This window comes from Lipomyces chichibuensis (assembly GCF_038497645.1).
Source record: "Lipomyces chichibuensis strain CBS 12929 unplaced genomic scaffold V1513scaffold_43, whole genome shotgun sequence".
In the NCBI taxonomy this organism is placed as follows: Eukaryota; Fungi; Ascomycota; class Lipomycetes; order Lipomycetales; family Lipomycetaceae; genus Lipomyces; species Lipomyces chichibuensis.
In genome coordinates this window covers 70,411-81,728 of record NW_027117495.1, presented here as the reverse complement: position 1 = coordinate 81,728, position 11,318 = coordinate 70,411, and the positions used below count along the sequence as shown (strand labels likewise).

Here is an 11,318-nt window from a genome sequence, read left to right as displayed (position 1 = left end):
AACGTGCTTTTGCGTGAAGGCTTCCATAAACCCTGATTTTACCAGATAAATCCATCGCAAGAGCTTATTAATCAAAATTAACCGATTGTCTATTGTGGAAATTCCTAATCTATTTACTCCTTGTACATATACCTGGGATGAGTTCCAACCAAGTAACCTGAGTTCCACCCCACCCAAGTAACCAATTCTCACTGCCTACGCCGCGCTTTATCTCAACCGATCCGCTCATGACAAATATACACATCCTTGGTCATACTCGTATCTCTCAAAGTTGATTAGTGAGCATTCTTGAGTTTCGGGTTGCGGGGGTCGTTCTTGAACTCATCGGCTAAAGATCCGCGTTAGCTACATAGTGTAACAAATAGCACCAATCTCTGGAACACTCGGATTTTAAGAACGTACAATCCATCATGGCATCAGCGGCCTTGCCAACACCGTAATAGGTAATAGCGGCTTGGTAATTCATATCAGTATGTCTTCTTCTATTCACGATTCGATAAGCTCACCTCCGACGAAAAAAGGCCACAATGGCTTCACTATATCATTCAAAAAATATCACACGTCAGTTATTATCCTTTGATCGAATTCCCTACAGGCACAGCGCATAGCGCGATGGCGAAAATTGGCCGAAATTCCACCAATCAGCGTGTGCCGTCTGATGCAGCAGGACTCTGCCGCAAATATTTAATCTGGGCAGTAGCAGATACTTACAGATGGGAGTAGGATATCTTCTAGAAAGGAAGGCGATCATCTTGCGACTGCGATGTGTATGAGGCTTGTTGGTTGATGAGAGTGGAAGGTGTGATTATTGGTCGAAGAAGGTCGGATCCTAGGCGACTGCACTTCGGGGGAGTGGGAAACTTTGGTTGGTCCTTAGCAGGCCTGAGTGAGATGGGTTAGGAGATTACCAGGGTTAGGGTATATTCGGGTAATGGGTCTCAGTTGTGCTCTACATTATTTAGTGCACACAGGTCTGGCTACTCAAGCCGTTACTGGTAACTGATTATCCACCTCACGACGAATATTCTCCAGGAACAAGGCATCCAGGGTATGTGCAAATACTAGACGGTGGGGGCTAATCGTGTACTGCTACTATTTCGTTTCGGTCAATGCTGACATGTAGAAAATAGTACTCCGTTCGTTAATTCGCACTCCCTTACCCCGCCATAATCGGCGAATTTATATATACTTCGTTGATCCTTTACCATCCGTCGCATCTTTGCGCGCGTTATTTCTTTCAGGCTCAGGAACGACCTTCTTGCTCTTTCCACCGAATGATCTCTGTCGGTTTCTGTGGATTCCGGTACTCGTAATATAATATCTAATTGCGTGCAATGAACGGCTATCTACCTACTTAACGATGGCGCCTATAGTACTTCCTCTTGCTCTGTCTTCCTCGTCGTCGTCCGCGTCCGCTTCGAAATTTAAACAAAAGGTGTCTTTAAGTAATACAGCGACTCTCAATCCGACACAACAGCAGCTCAATCAGTTGTCGGAAGTCACATTCAATGCAACGCTTGATCCTACGATCATTCTAAGATCAGACTCACACACCCTTGCCAGGGATTTCGCATACCCACCATTTCACCCACTCCATCTCGGACCAGCACTTACTATCTCCCCTTTAACATCCACATCGCCAAATACAGCCGCTATAGAAGAGAAGGAGGAATATTCAGAGTCGGTATTGCCGCAATTACCACCACAAGACGGCCCACCATGGGCGGAGGATCCGTATCTATCGTCACCGGTGATCTCGTCTGCCGCTGGGGGCGAACAAGAATATTTCTTTTCCGTGGCGTCCGTTGAGGACGAGATCCACGGACGTGCCGTGGCCTTATTTGATTTTGAGCCGGAAAACGATAATGAGGTTGCACTGAAGGAAGGTCAGGAAATATGGATCAGTTATCGACATGGGCAAGGATGGCTAGTTGCTCAGGATCCAGCAACCGGTATGTGTTCCAGAAAATTTGTGGGACTTGATTCCTAATGTATGGGGATAGGTGAATCCGGATTAGTACCGGAGGAGTATGTCGAAATCATTCAGCGAGACGCATTTCCATTCGAGGAAGGCGCCGATCCAAATGTTGTGTGCAGCAGTATGGCGGCTCAACGCCCACTAGATTCAAAAACTGCAACTCACGTAGTGCCGGAGATGCCGCGGACTAAGGCTCAAGTCGCAGACGATGACGGGTGGGAAGACGTCGAGGAATAATAGCTGTTTGGATATATCGGGCTATTATGGTTCAGCGTTGTAACTTATGGCATCAGCGTTTTCTGTGTCTTTTGTTCAGGTGTTCTTTTTATGATGGTTGGTTTATTGTACGGGTAACGGTCTGTAGAAGTTCATTGCGGGATTTGTATTTCGTTGGCACCTCTGGTTTGTTTGAATCTAGCTATGTATAGGTAAATACATGTACCATTATTGGCAACTGTGTTAGCTCCCTTGACTAGGAGTCCTGGTTATGATTCGTAAAATCAGTGAATCGCAAGTGGAACAAGTGAAAGAAAGTCTTAACAAACCATCATAGTATAAACAATCATGTAAACTAAGCGCAGCAAACACCAATCATTGGACCAACAATGACACGGAAGTATCTATAAACAAATTTCAATCCACAATTCCTGTTCTATCCTCGAGAATTGCACACCGGTTACAACAGCAAATCCTCGGAGTTGCCACTGGTACTTGCAGCAGTTGCAGGTCTAGCACCACTGCCTGAGCTAGAGCTATTACTCAATGCTTGATCCCAAATGCCGGCTTGAGCACTCTGTTGGGCGAGCTTACCCATGGTTACGTTGCCAGCGACATTAATACCATTGCCATGCTGCTTCTTTGAAACACCGGATGCGGCTGTAGTCCACAATGATCCAAAGACGTCGTCCTTCTTTTTACTTGGCTGCTGAACAACCGGGGTAGAACCCGAAGGCGGGAGTGACGGAGACAACTGACTCGTCATGCTAGGGCTGTAGGAAGCTTGGAATGCACCGACTGGAATGCTAGAGAATGATGAAGTAGCGGGCTGCTGATAACCTGGAGAAGCAGAAAAGTACGTTGGCGACCCGAGGGAGGGAGCTGTTGTCGCCATAGACGACGTCGTACCATATGCAGGCTGAGCGTATGTCGACTGGTTAAATGGGGGCTGTGAGTAGGACGGGCCGGAAGACTGTTGCGCCGGAACCGCATTAAAAAAACCAGTGATGCTACTCACGGCGGAAGCCTGGCCAGTAGCAGTTGCCATTGGGTTATTAGGGATTGGTGAAATCGCCGATTGGAAATCGTCAAACTCATCGTCAAATGCAGAGATCGCCGAGGCGGTGACAGATGTTGCGGTTCTTTCCGGTTCGTCAAACGAAAATAAATTAACCTCTGGATCTTTAGGCTTTTCAGATTCGTAAGCTTTTGATCTAACAGGTGAGCTGGACTCTACTTCCGCGTATTCAGTTGTCGTTGCGTCAGTAGATGAACCTGCATCATACTCCTCAAATCGGCTGTCGGAGGCATGAGAACTGTATCCATGTGAGGAGCTGCTATTACCGCCAAATCCACCACCATCGCCAAAGACACCGCTACTATACCCTCCATACTGTAGACTGTCACTACCAAAACCTCCGTATTTCTTGCCGCTACCGCCAAAGCCACCACCTTCTGATGAGACTCCAGTGTATTTGTCTTTCGCAACTCTTGCCTTCTTTCGCTCTGCGCGGATCTTCTCGTCGTCCCCCAACAATACTACCAACTCCTTGGCACGATTGCGCACGTTAATACCCTGGTCTTTTCCATTGGGATCCGTATAATGGAATGACCGGAGCATGCTTACAGTCGCAATATGGGCTCGCGCATCATCAACTACCCGCTCCGAGCCGTGCCTGATAAGGAATTCGAGGAGCTGAAGGGCTTTGTATATTTGACGCCACTCGTGTGCGGATTTTTCGGTAAATCGCTGGCGAACCGTTAGCACGATTAATTTACCAGTTACAAATAGTTATCTATCCACTCAATGTACCTTATAAATCATCGGCATAATTTCATTGAAGTTTGCACTAGACATCGTTAGCATGGAAGCCATCTGACGCAATCCAATAACAATCAACATACTAGTTGAATGTACCATCGGCGATTTCCTACCAATATTAGCATAATTCATGCTTTGAGTTTGATACAACATACCTGCATAAGAGTACTACTGGCGCCCCAAGGCTCATTGTTAGTAGCCTCCCGAACCTGATAATCGTTAGTCCCTTGCCGGCCAAACATGACGTAATACGTCAGTCTGCTCATACCTTCGCCTCCATGACGGTGAAATTCATCATGACTATAATCAAATAAGTAGTTAACTTCAGATCCGGCACTGAAGAGTACATCTAGAAATGGCACATGGCAATTGTGGGCATATCCATGAAATCAAAACTGTCGAACACTAGCTACGCACATACCATTTTGGGCTTTCCGAACGTACGCCTTCACATCGTAAAGAGATATGTTTTGTACCGCATCCTTCAGGTTCTTGATGTTCGCGTTATTGAGCACGCGATTCGCGTTCATCATTGAGCGAGCAGTTAAATGGATCCAGTGTGTGGAGCCCGGGTCGGCACTCTCGTTGTCCGTAAGCAGTCAATTCGAAGCGGAGCCTGACTGATGCCGCCACGGCCGAATCACACACATTACTCACAGGTCACAAATTCCTTAGTAAATGGAATAACGATGCTTATGCCATGAATGGCCAATTCCAGATAAATTTGCAATTCAACTGTGAAATGCATGTGCAGTTACGACCTATCAGCCATTTGCAGTTACGCATGGCTCGACCCGATTCTGACATTAAAGACGTAAGACGATCGCGATCGCATGTCTTTCACACCCAAAGCCAGCAATAAAATATGATCGTGTCCTGCTCTCGGCGTCTTGTCCCTTGCGCTTCTTCACTCGCCAGAAACATTCGATCTCCCACTCAATTCTTGCTATCTCGTCCATTTACTGCTTCGTCGTTTAACATGGGCTCTAAAGTTTTCTTCGACGTTACCACAGGTAGGTTTTGATCTTGCTGATGCCTGACTGCAAGAGTGATTTTGCACAAATCAAAGAGATCAGCAAATTTGCTCACCATTATTCAATACAGACAAGCCCCTTGGCCGCATCGTCTTCCAACTTTACGACGATGTAAGTTTAAGCCTTTCTATATTTTTAGATGAGAGGTCGACCTAACAATTTTTATTACAGGTCGTCCCTAAGACCACCGCCAATTTCAAGGCCCTTTGCACTGGTGAGAAGGGCTTCGGCTATGCCGGCTGCGCTTTCCACCGTGTGATTCCTGACGCAAGTATCCTTCTGTCAATATATTCTAGAAACTATACAATGTTGATTTAATGCTAATGATATGTGTTTCAGTTCATGCTCCAGGGTGGTGACTTCACTCGTGGTGACGTAAGTTTTTTTCCTCCCCGACTAGGCAATCAGCGGCGACTAACGTAAACGACAGGGCACTGGTGGCAAGTCCATCTATGGCTCTAAATTCGCTGACGAGAACTTCGTCAAGAAGCACACCAAGGTATACATTAGTCTTTTGTTTTGTCTACGCCAATCATTTTGCATGGGGAGGAAGGTTTATCTGACTCTCAATTCAGCCCGGTCTTCTTTCCATGGCCAACGCCGGCCCTAACACCAACGGTTCCCAGTTCTTCGTAAGTATTTTTCGCCGAGTTTATATGTTCAACTGGTATCCAACTGCTAATAAACATGACAGATTACCACAGTTCCTTGCCCTTGGCTTGACGGCAAGCACGTAGTCTTCGGTGAAGTCGTTGAGGGAATGGACATTGTCAAGGCAATCGAAGGTCTTGGTACCCGAAGCGGTGCTCCTCGCACCAAGGTCACTATCGCCAACTCTGGTACTTTGTAGATGTTGGTCTCGTACCTGGATCGTGCGTGATTGTACCGTTATCCTGGGTTGCAGCGGATACGAAAATTGTTCTATAGTCTTGTATGAAGCGAATGATAATAGTCCGGGGAAAGATGAGGGTGTATTTAGGCATGCGGTTTATGTCTTCTGTATACGATTTCTATTCTACTGCCTTAAAAGACTTCTAAAAAAGGGTAGCATATTTCATGCCGTTCGTAAACAAGAGACAATTGCATGGCACCGATTACGCGTGAGAGTATTTAAAATGCAAGAGACTCCGTCCATTAAGAAAATACACTGCCGACAATCATTACAAAAACTTTATTACCAGTTTCAGGTAGCATCTATCCCCTCAGTTCATAATTCTATATCCCCGGCATTTTCATAAGCTACAAGCCTACAATCTTCATCAAACAAAATCCTAACGTAACCACAACGATGTACGCCAATACACTGGCAGGCACACCTCTAGTAATAAACAATGCGACACTTAAATACGGACGACCCTGATCGTCAGTCGTACATATCGCGGTGACGTTAGGGAAACCCGACGTAGGCAGGCCCATAGCGCACGAGCAAAGCAGCGCAGCACCCATAACGAGAAGGTTAGGATGAGGATCATCCATAGCTTGCCCAACCTGCGCGACTATGGGAAGCAGGATCAAAGCCGCGACTGTGTGCGAAATGAATGTTGCGATAATGAGGATCAAAGAGCCGAAGACAACCATCACGCCATAAATACCCATATTACTGACAACGGATCTAATACCAATCGCAATTGTGTCTAGAAGACCAGACGACGAAACTGCCTTGCCGAGTGCAATACCACCCATGGCAAGGATGATAATAGTCCACATAAAGTTGTTGAAATCTTCCTTGGTTAACAGCCCGGTGCCAAAAAATATCACAAGTGGGATAATCGCGAGCACACCCATATCGCCGAAAACTGACTCAACCTTGTGTGAAACGCACCACAACACGATCGTTATGAGAGTGACAGCAGAGACGAAAATCTGAGTTCTGTTAAATTTCTCCGTGCTTCGCTGGATTTTGGTGATGATAGCTCCCTTAGCTATAAACCATTCGTTAGATGTCCATATAAATTCAGGATTTATTCCAACTTACCGGGATTTAAGGTAACGAGCATCATGACCCATATTATTAGAATCGAAAAAATGCAAACCGGGATAACAATGAAAAACCATGCAAGCCATGATGGGTTCGGATACATGTTCTGCAATGCAATAATATTCTGTGGACTGGCAATTGGCGAGGCCATCCCGCCAATATTCGATGCGAAAGCAATGCCCAAAATCAATGCCTTCGGGAAATTAGAGCTCGTGTCCTGCGTCCGTAGCAAAGGCTGGATAATCGACAAGCAAAGGACAGGCGATGCAACGTTGGAGATCCACATACTGAGAAACATAGCAACGAACATTGTTGTCAGTAAAACGTTACGAGGTTGAGTGCCCGCGTTGCTGAGGACCCAGGTAGCAATTACTTTAGCGATATTGTATTTGCTTAAAGCAGCGGCAATAGAAAATCCCCCTAGAAGCAGCATAAGGACAGGAGTCCACATAGCCGCAAAGATGTACTTCGTCGCATCGGGAGCATTCAGCCGCTCGTGGTGCACGTCATCGGATCGCACGGTTCGGAAAACGATAATCAACAAAGGAATTAGTATTGAAGTCACAAAAAGAGGAATAACTTCGGTAGCCCAAAGGAGAGATGCAGCGATTAAAATAGCGAGGCAACTCTGCTGTTCAGGCTGCTCAAAAATAGGAACAGCCAAAAGTGTGGTGAACACCAAAGCAATAATAGCCAAGAGAGCAAAAGATGAGTTGAAAATTAATCTCGGCAATCTGATCGCTCCAAGCCGAGTGCGAATCTCAATTGGAGGCTGATTGAGAACTCCTTTATGCTCCAATGCATCAGCGATAGGATTCGAACTGACAAGAAGGCCCTGGTTAGTGAGACCCACGCCCTGGATATTCCTTTCGATCCCCATCATTTCATGCCAAACGGTGTTACGCTCCCATACGACATATTCCCGCAAATGACCCTGGAGTTCCAACTTGGCCTGCCCGATGTCTCCTTGAGTGCTGATTGATGCGTAGAGAAAATTGACCTCTGCGATCTTGTCCTCTAACGCATCTCGTGTCGAACGCAAAATTGGATATGACTGCTCAACAACATCGGGAACATAATTGCCGCTCATCTCTCTACCGATACACTTCGCATACTTTTTCAGCGCCTTTCCAAATCCAGTCCTATTGAGCTGAACGTAGGCACGCAGCTCTGAAAGCGACACATATAGCGCTATGGCTCGCTTTTTCAGCATAATTTTTAAATCAGAAATTTCCGAAAACTGCTCAGCGCCATTAGTGTAATTTTCCATAGACATCATATCTCCGTTCTTATCCAGCATCCCGTGTCGCTCAATAGCGACGCTCTCGACGTCGGAGTGACGATAGGCAGTATAAGAAGAACCGGACGATGAACTAGCCTCCTCAACGCCAGTTCTAACGTGGAAATCGTGGATATCTTTCTTCAGCCGGTCAAGCTCTGCTAACAGTTCCGTTTCCTTTTCTGAGTAGAATCTGCATATCTTGCCCAATTCGTCGTCCAAGGCCCGCCGAAATATAGCGTCATACTCTGTAGTGGATTCTTCATGAGGTATGAGCGATATACGCTCAGCGTCATGATGTCCAAGAGCTAACCGAGTCGCAGCATCAGCTTCAAGAGAATGGATTCTAGAGAACTGTTAACTATTATATAAGACCAATCGCAGTCGGACTTGCTATGCACTAACAGCTTCTTCAAATTCGAGTAGCCGATATAGTATGTTGACCACTCCGGAACAGCGTTGAATTGCACCGTACGACTGAACTTCATTTCTGTTACTCGTCCTGACTAAAGCCCATATGAGCTCCTCTAAATTACTAAAACAACCGCTAGTCTGGACTGATGCACACACTGTTAATTACAGCCGTGAGGTCGAAGAAACTACCTTTCGTGCGGGCTGATCTTCAAATTATGCGGATGGCAGATCCCGTTTCGCACGTTGGCGCAATCGCCTCGCATCACGCATTCGCTTCTCAGAAACGAATGCCCTTACCCAAACATCCCATTTGCAGGCGCTACAACCGTATTAGGCTTGGAAGCGTTGTCGTGCTTTTGAAAGTCCTCACCAGTGAATTGTTTCATATATTTATCTCTATGCTTATATTATGGCGGCTAATGGCCCTAGCGAAGGATTCTCCGTTAATGCACGATGCCTTGCTTTCCATGGGCCACTACTGTATGAGTCTAAAATTCTGAAGACTTACTTCCCCAATGAAAAGAATGCAGGTATCGATGTCGAGCAAATTCCTGAAGAGAACAGAACCGCAGTCGCGTACTTAATTCATTACAAAGGATGGAAGTCATCGTAAGCTTGCGGTGTGTATGTATTTTATTGGCTTGATATGCTGACGCTGTGTAGATGGGATGAATGGGTTAGTTGCTCTGTTTTGTGCTCACACTTATATTCACAATACATAGCTACCACAAGAGCGTGTCTTACGATGGACGGAGGAGAATCTGCGAATGCAAAGGGAGCTGAAAAATGAGGCTTTACAACAACTGCGAAATAAGAAAACTGGCGGATCGGGGCAAAGAGAGTTAACGCCGGCTGTTAGCAACGCGATGACATCAAGCTCGCAGAAACGCAAAGAGTCCGCTAAGGAGCTTGCCGAACTTGCCAAGGCGACCAAAAAGACGAGGCGAGAAGCAGATGAAAAGGTGGGACAAGGCGGGAATTATATAATTAGTTTCGCTAATGTGACTTAGGATGATGAGTACTTCTCTCATCTGGATGTGAACATTATGGTCCCAGATACTCTCAAAGCTCAGCTGGCGGACGACTGGGAAAACATTACAAAAAATTCACAGGTACGTCTTCGATCAAATGATGTATGCTGTACTGACGGACATAGTTGGTCAAACTCCCTCGTTCACCAAATATCCAAGAGATCCTGTTAGAATTCAGAACGTTCTACATGAAACGACGTCTTGGGAACGCCGAGACGGAGATCCTTGACGAAATTCTAGCAGGAATTCAGTTATACTTCGATAAGTCGTTAGGGTCAATACTGCTTTACAGGTTCGAAAGACAACAGTATTTGGAGGTGACGCGCGGAAACCCAGGAAAAGTTCCTAGCGAGATCTATGGAGCTGAGCATTTAGTCAGACTATTCGGTCTGGAGCGATGTTATATTTTATTGAGACTGTTATATCTAACTGTCGATAGTGTCTCTTCCTGGTTTACTTTCGCATACCCATATGGACCAACAAAGCATAAACGTGCTGAAAGCGCACATTGAAGAACTACTGCGGTAAGTCGATTTGTTCTATGATGGATGCGTTGTTGTTAACGACATCTATCAGGTTTCTCGCAAAAAATCAGAAAACGTACTTTGTAGAGTCATACATCAACTCCACGCCTGCGTACGAAGCCATCTCTCGCGGTCTCTGAGCCGAGCTTATACCAGATGTGCATATTTGTACAGAATATTGTAACATAGTATTATAAATCGCAGAATCATTTATTGTTTGATAACACGTCCGACGCAGAATCAAATTACAATCTCCACATTGCATCCTTACAGCTTCAGTGCCAAGCTTTTAAGACTTCTTATATCTTCCTTCAAATGCATGGCTAGGCATTTCACCCGCGACATACTGGATCCGTCGCTATTGTCTCTTCCGCCAGTCGCACCTGCAAATTTTAGGCTCTCGACTAACAAATTCAGATCTTTCGCAGAGTAATTCGTGCTTGAGAACCCGGGCGTTACAAGAGTGCCTGGCATAAACTTCAGACTTTGAGAGAGATGTCGGAGAGCATCATAAGTAAGCGGCAGGTTTTTGTCTGAATTTGCCTCCTTAAAGTCGGAAGGCTCCGGTACCAGTGTGCATGATGCCAATTCCTGCTCATCTTCTGTCTGTGTCTGCACATTGACATATGTTTGTTCAATTATCTCAGCATTCGAGGTCACTACAGTCGCGGCAGTCGCCGGGTTACCGGTGATTAGATTGGAAAGCTGGCGATTCATTCGTAGTACGAGACCGAGAACGTATTTGTTGAACTCCATTCTGGCGTGAACCAATGTAAAGAATCGAGGAAATATGTATAACTATACCACATCAGTTTTTTAAACTCGATTAGAAAGAACTAGAGTGGTGTAATACCCTATTGAGGGCGCCAGAAGCTAAGATGACGACGCCGAAAAGATACCATGACCGCAATATAGTATGGAGAACAATCATTCGCCTTTGCGTGGTTAATAGTCCTGTGGCCATTCTGAGCTTATCTTTCCAGATCCTGACATTCTGCCTACTCAGATGCGTTGATCTAATGGTGATTTGAACAAGTAATAA

General features: G+C 45.7%; 7 protein-coding genes across 7 annotated transcripts; 3 read left to right on the top strand and 4 right to left on the bottom strand.

Annotated features, from left to right (window-relative positions):
- Positions 1 to 71: 71 nt before the first annotated feature.
- On the bottom strand, positions 72 to 840 carry V1513DRAFT_451899 (ATPase, F0 complex, subunit J). The gene is made up of 4 exons (XM_066899042.1): positions 712 to 840; positions 507 to 536; positions 403 to 453; positions 72 to 328 (listed from the first exon to the last, which is right to left on the bottom strand). The coding sequence occupies exons 1-4, from the start codon at positions 749 to 751 to the stop codon at positions 276 to 278; spliced, it is 174 nt and encodes a 57-aa protein (XP_066751372.1). The 5' UTR covers positions 752 to 840; the 3' UTR covers positions 72 to 275.
- Positions 841 to 1,360: 520 nt separating this feature from the next.
- V1513DRAFT_384424 (uncharacterized protein) lies at positions 1,361 to 2,215 on the top strand (the record flags this gene model as incomplete). The annotated part of the gene is made up of 2 exons (XM_066895167.1): positions 1,361 to 1,952; positions 2,004 to 2,215. 2 exons carry the CDS (start codon positions 1,361 to 1,363, stop codon positions 2,213 to 2,215), a joined length of 804 nt encoding a protein of 267 aa, XP_066751371.1.
- Positions 2,216 to 2,353: 138 nt separating this feature from the next.
- V1513DRAFT_451891 (uncharacterized protein) lies at positions 2,354 to 4,667 on the bottom strand. Its single transcript, XM_066899041.1, has 6 exons — positions 4,438 to 4,667; positions 4,285 to 4,316; positions 4,172 to 4,225; positions 4,100 to 4,125; positions 4,008 to 4,044; positions 2,354 to 3,944 (listed from the first exon to the last, which is right to left on the bottom strand). The coding sequence occupies exons 1-6, from the start codon at positions 4,547 to 4,549 to the stop codon at positions 2,655 to 2,657; spliced, it is 1,551 nt and encodes a 516-aa protein (XP_066751370.1). The 5' UTR covers positions 4,550 to 4,667; the 3' UTR covers positions 2,354 to 2,654.
- Positions 4,668 to 4,867: 200 nt separating this feature from the next.
- On the top strand, positions 4,868 to 6,121 carry V1513DRAFT_451885 (cyclophilin-like domain-containing protein). The gene is made up of 7 exons (XM_066899040.1): positions 4,868 to 5,029; positions 5,121 to 5,161; positions 5,222 to 5,317; positions 5,390 to 5,425; positions 5,481 to 5,549; positions 5,626 to 5,682; positions 5,745 to 6,121. The coding sequence occupies exons 1-7, from the start codon at positions 4,882 to 4,884 to the stop codon at positions 5,898 to 5,900; spliced, it is 603 nt and encodes a 200-aa protein (XP_066751369.1). The 5' UTR covers positions 4,868 to 4,881; the 3' UTR covers positions 5,901 to 6,121.
- Positions 6,122 to 6,139: 18 nt separating this feature from the next.
- Positions 6,140 to 8,958, bottom strand: V1513DRAFT_405024 (SPX domain-containing protein). Its single transcript, XM_066895599.1, has 3 exons — positions 8,713 to 8,958; positions 7,026 to 8,653; positions 6,140 to 6,972 (listed from the first exon to the last, which is right to left on the bottom strand). Exons 1-3 carry the CDS (start codon positions 8,793 to 8,795, stop codon positions 6,290 to 6,292), a joined length of 2,394 nt encoding a protein of 797 aa, XP_066751368.1. The 5' UTR covers positions 8,796 to 8,958; the 3' UTR covers positions 6,140 to 6,289.
- A 78-nt stretch (positions 8,959 to 9,036) lies between these two features.
- V1513DRAFT_451872 (MRG-domain-containing protein) lies at positions 9,037 to 10,532 on the top strand. Its single transcript, XM_066899039.1, has 7 exons — positions 9,037 to 9,330; positions 9,385 to 9,397; positions 9,444 to 9,683; positions 9,732 to 9,833; positions 9,878 to 10,139; positions 10,192 to 10,276; positions 10,329 to 10,532. Exons 1-7 carry the CDS (start codon positions 9,131 to 9,133, stop codon positions 10,414 to 10,416), a joined length of 990 nt encoding a protein of 329 aa, XP_066751367.1. The 5' UTR covers positions 9,037 to 9,130; the 3' UTR covers positions 10,417 to 10,532.
- Positions 10,428 to 11,280, bottom strand: V1513DRAFT_451870 (uncharacterized protein). Its single transcript, XM_066899038.1, has 2 exons — positions 11,130 to 11,280; positions 10,428 to 11,074 (listed from the first exon to the last, which is right to left on the bottom strand). Exons 1-2 carry the CDS (start codon positions 11,238 to 11,240, stop codon positions 10,544 to 10,546), a joined length of 642 nt encoding a protein of 213 aa, XP_066751366.1. The 5' UTR covers positions 11,241 to 11,280; the 3' UTR covers positions 10,428 to 10,543.
- Between the last annotated feature and the right edge of the window lie 38 nt (positions 11,281 to 11,318).

Bases quoted from the DNA above. Each gene is read 5' to 3' on its own strand.
- V1513DRAFT_451899 (XM_066899042.1), bottom strand. From the start codon at position 751: ATGATCGCCTTCCTTTCTAGAAGATATCCTACTCCCATCT. The intron at 537-711 runs GTAAGTATCTGC...TGAATGATATAG, and splicing joins AAGATATCCTACTCCCATCT to TGAAGCCATTGTGGCCTTTT. The intron at 329-402 runs GTACGTTCTTAA...GCGGATCTTTAG, and splicing joins CGCTGATGCCATGATGGATT to CCGATGAGTTCAAGAACGAC.
- V1513DRAFT_451891 (XM_066899041.1), bottom strand. From the start codon at position 4,549: ATGATGAACGCGAATCGCGTGCTCAATAACGCGAACATCAAGAACCTG. The intron at 4,126-4,171 runs GTATGTTGTATC...TAATATTGGTAG, and splicing joins CCAGTAGTACTCTTATGCAG to GAAATCGCCGATGGTACATT. The intron at 3,945-4,007 runs GTACATTGAGTG...ACGGTTCGCCAG, and splicing joins TTATGCCGATGATTTATAAG to CGATTTACCGAAAAATCCGC.
- V1513DRAFT_451885 (XM_066899040.1), top strand. From the start codon at position 4,882: ATGATCGTGTCCTGCTCTCGGCGTCTTGTCCCTTGCGCTTCTTCACTC. The intron at 5,030-5,120 runs GTAGGTTTTGAT...TATTCAATACAG, and splicing joins TTTCTTCGACGTTACCACAG to ACAAGCCCCTTGGCCGCATC. The intron at 5,318-5,389 runs GCAAGTATCCTT...TATGTGTTTCAG, and splicing joins TCCACCGTGTGATTCCTGAC to TTCATGCTCCAGGGTGGTGA.
- V1513DRAFT_405024 (XM_066895599.1), bottom strand. From the start codon at position 8,795: ATGAAGTTCAGTCGTACGGTGCAATTCAACGCTGTTCCGGAGTGGTCA. The intron at 8,654-8,712 runs GTTAGTGCATAG...ACAGTTCTCTAG, and splicing joins TACTCGAATTTGAAGAAGCT to AATCCATTCTCTTGAAGCTG. The intron at 6,973-7,025 runs GTAAGTTGGAAT...AATGGTTTATAG, and splicing joins GCTCGTTACCTTAAATCCCG to CTAAGGGAGCTATCATCACC.
- V1513DRAFT_451872 (XM_066899039.1), top strand. From the start codon at position 9,131: ATGGCGGCTAATGGCCCTAGCGAAGGATTCTCCGTTAATGCACGATGC. The intron at 9,684-9,731 runs GTGGGACAAGGC...AATGTGACTTAG, and splicing joins GGCGAGAAGCAGATGAAAAG to GATGATGAGTACTTCTCTCA. The intron at 10,140-10,191 runs GTCTGGAGCGAT...AACTGTCGATAG, and splicing joins GCATTTAGTCAGACTATTCG to TGTCTCTTCCTGGTTTACTT.
- V1513DRAFT_451870 (XM_066899038.1), bottom strand. From the start codon at position 11,240: ATGGCCACAGGACTATTAACCACGCAAAGGCGAATGATTGTTCTCCAT. The intron at 11,075-11,129 runs GTATTACACCAC...GATGTGGTATAG, and splicing joins CTTCTGGCGCCCTCAATAGG to TTATACATATTTCCTCGATT.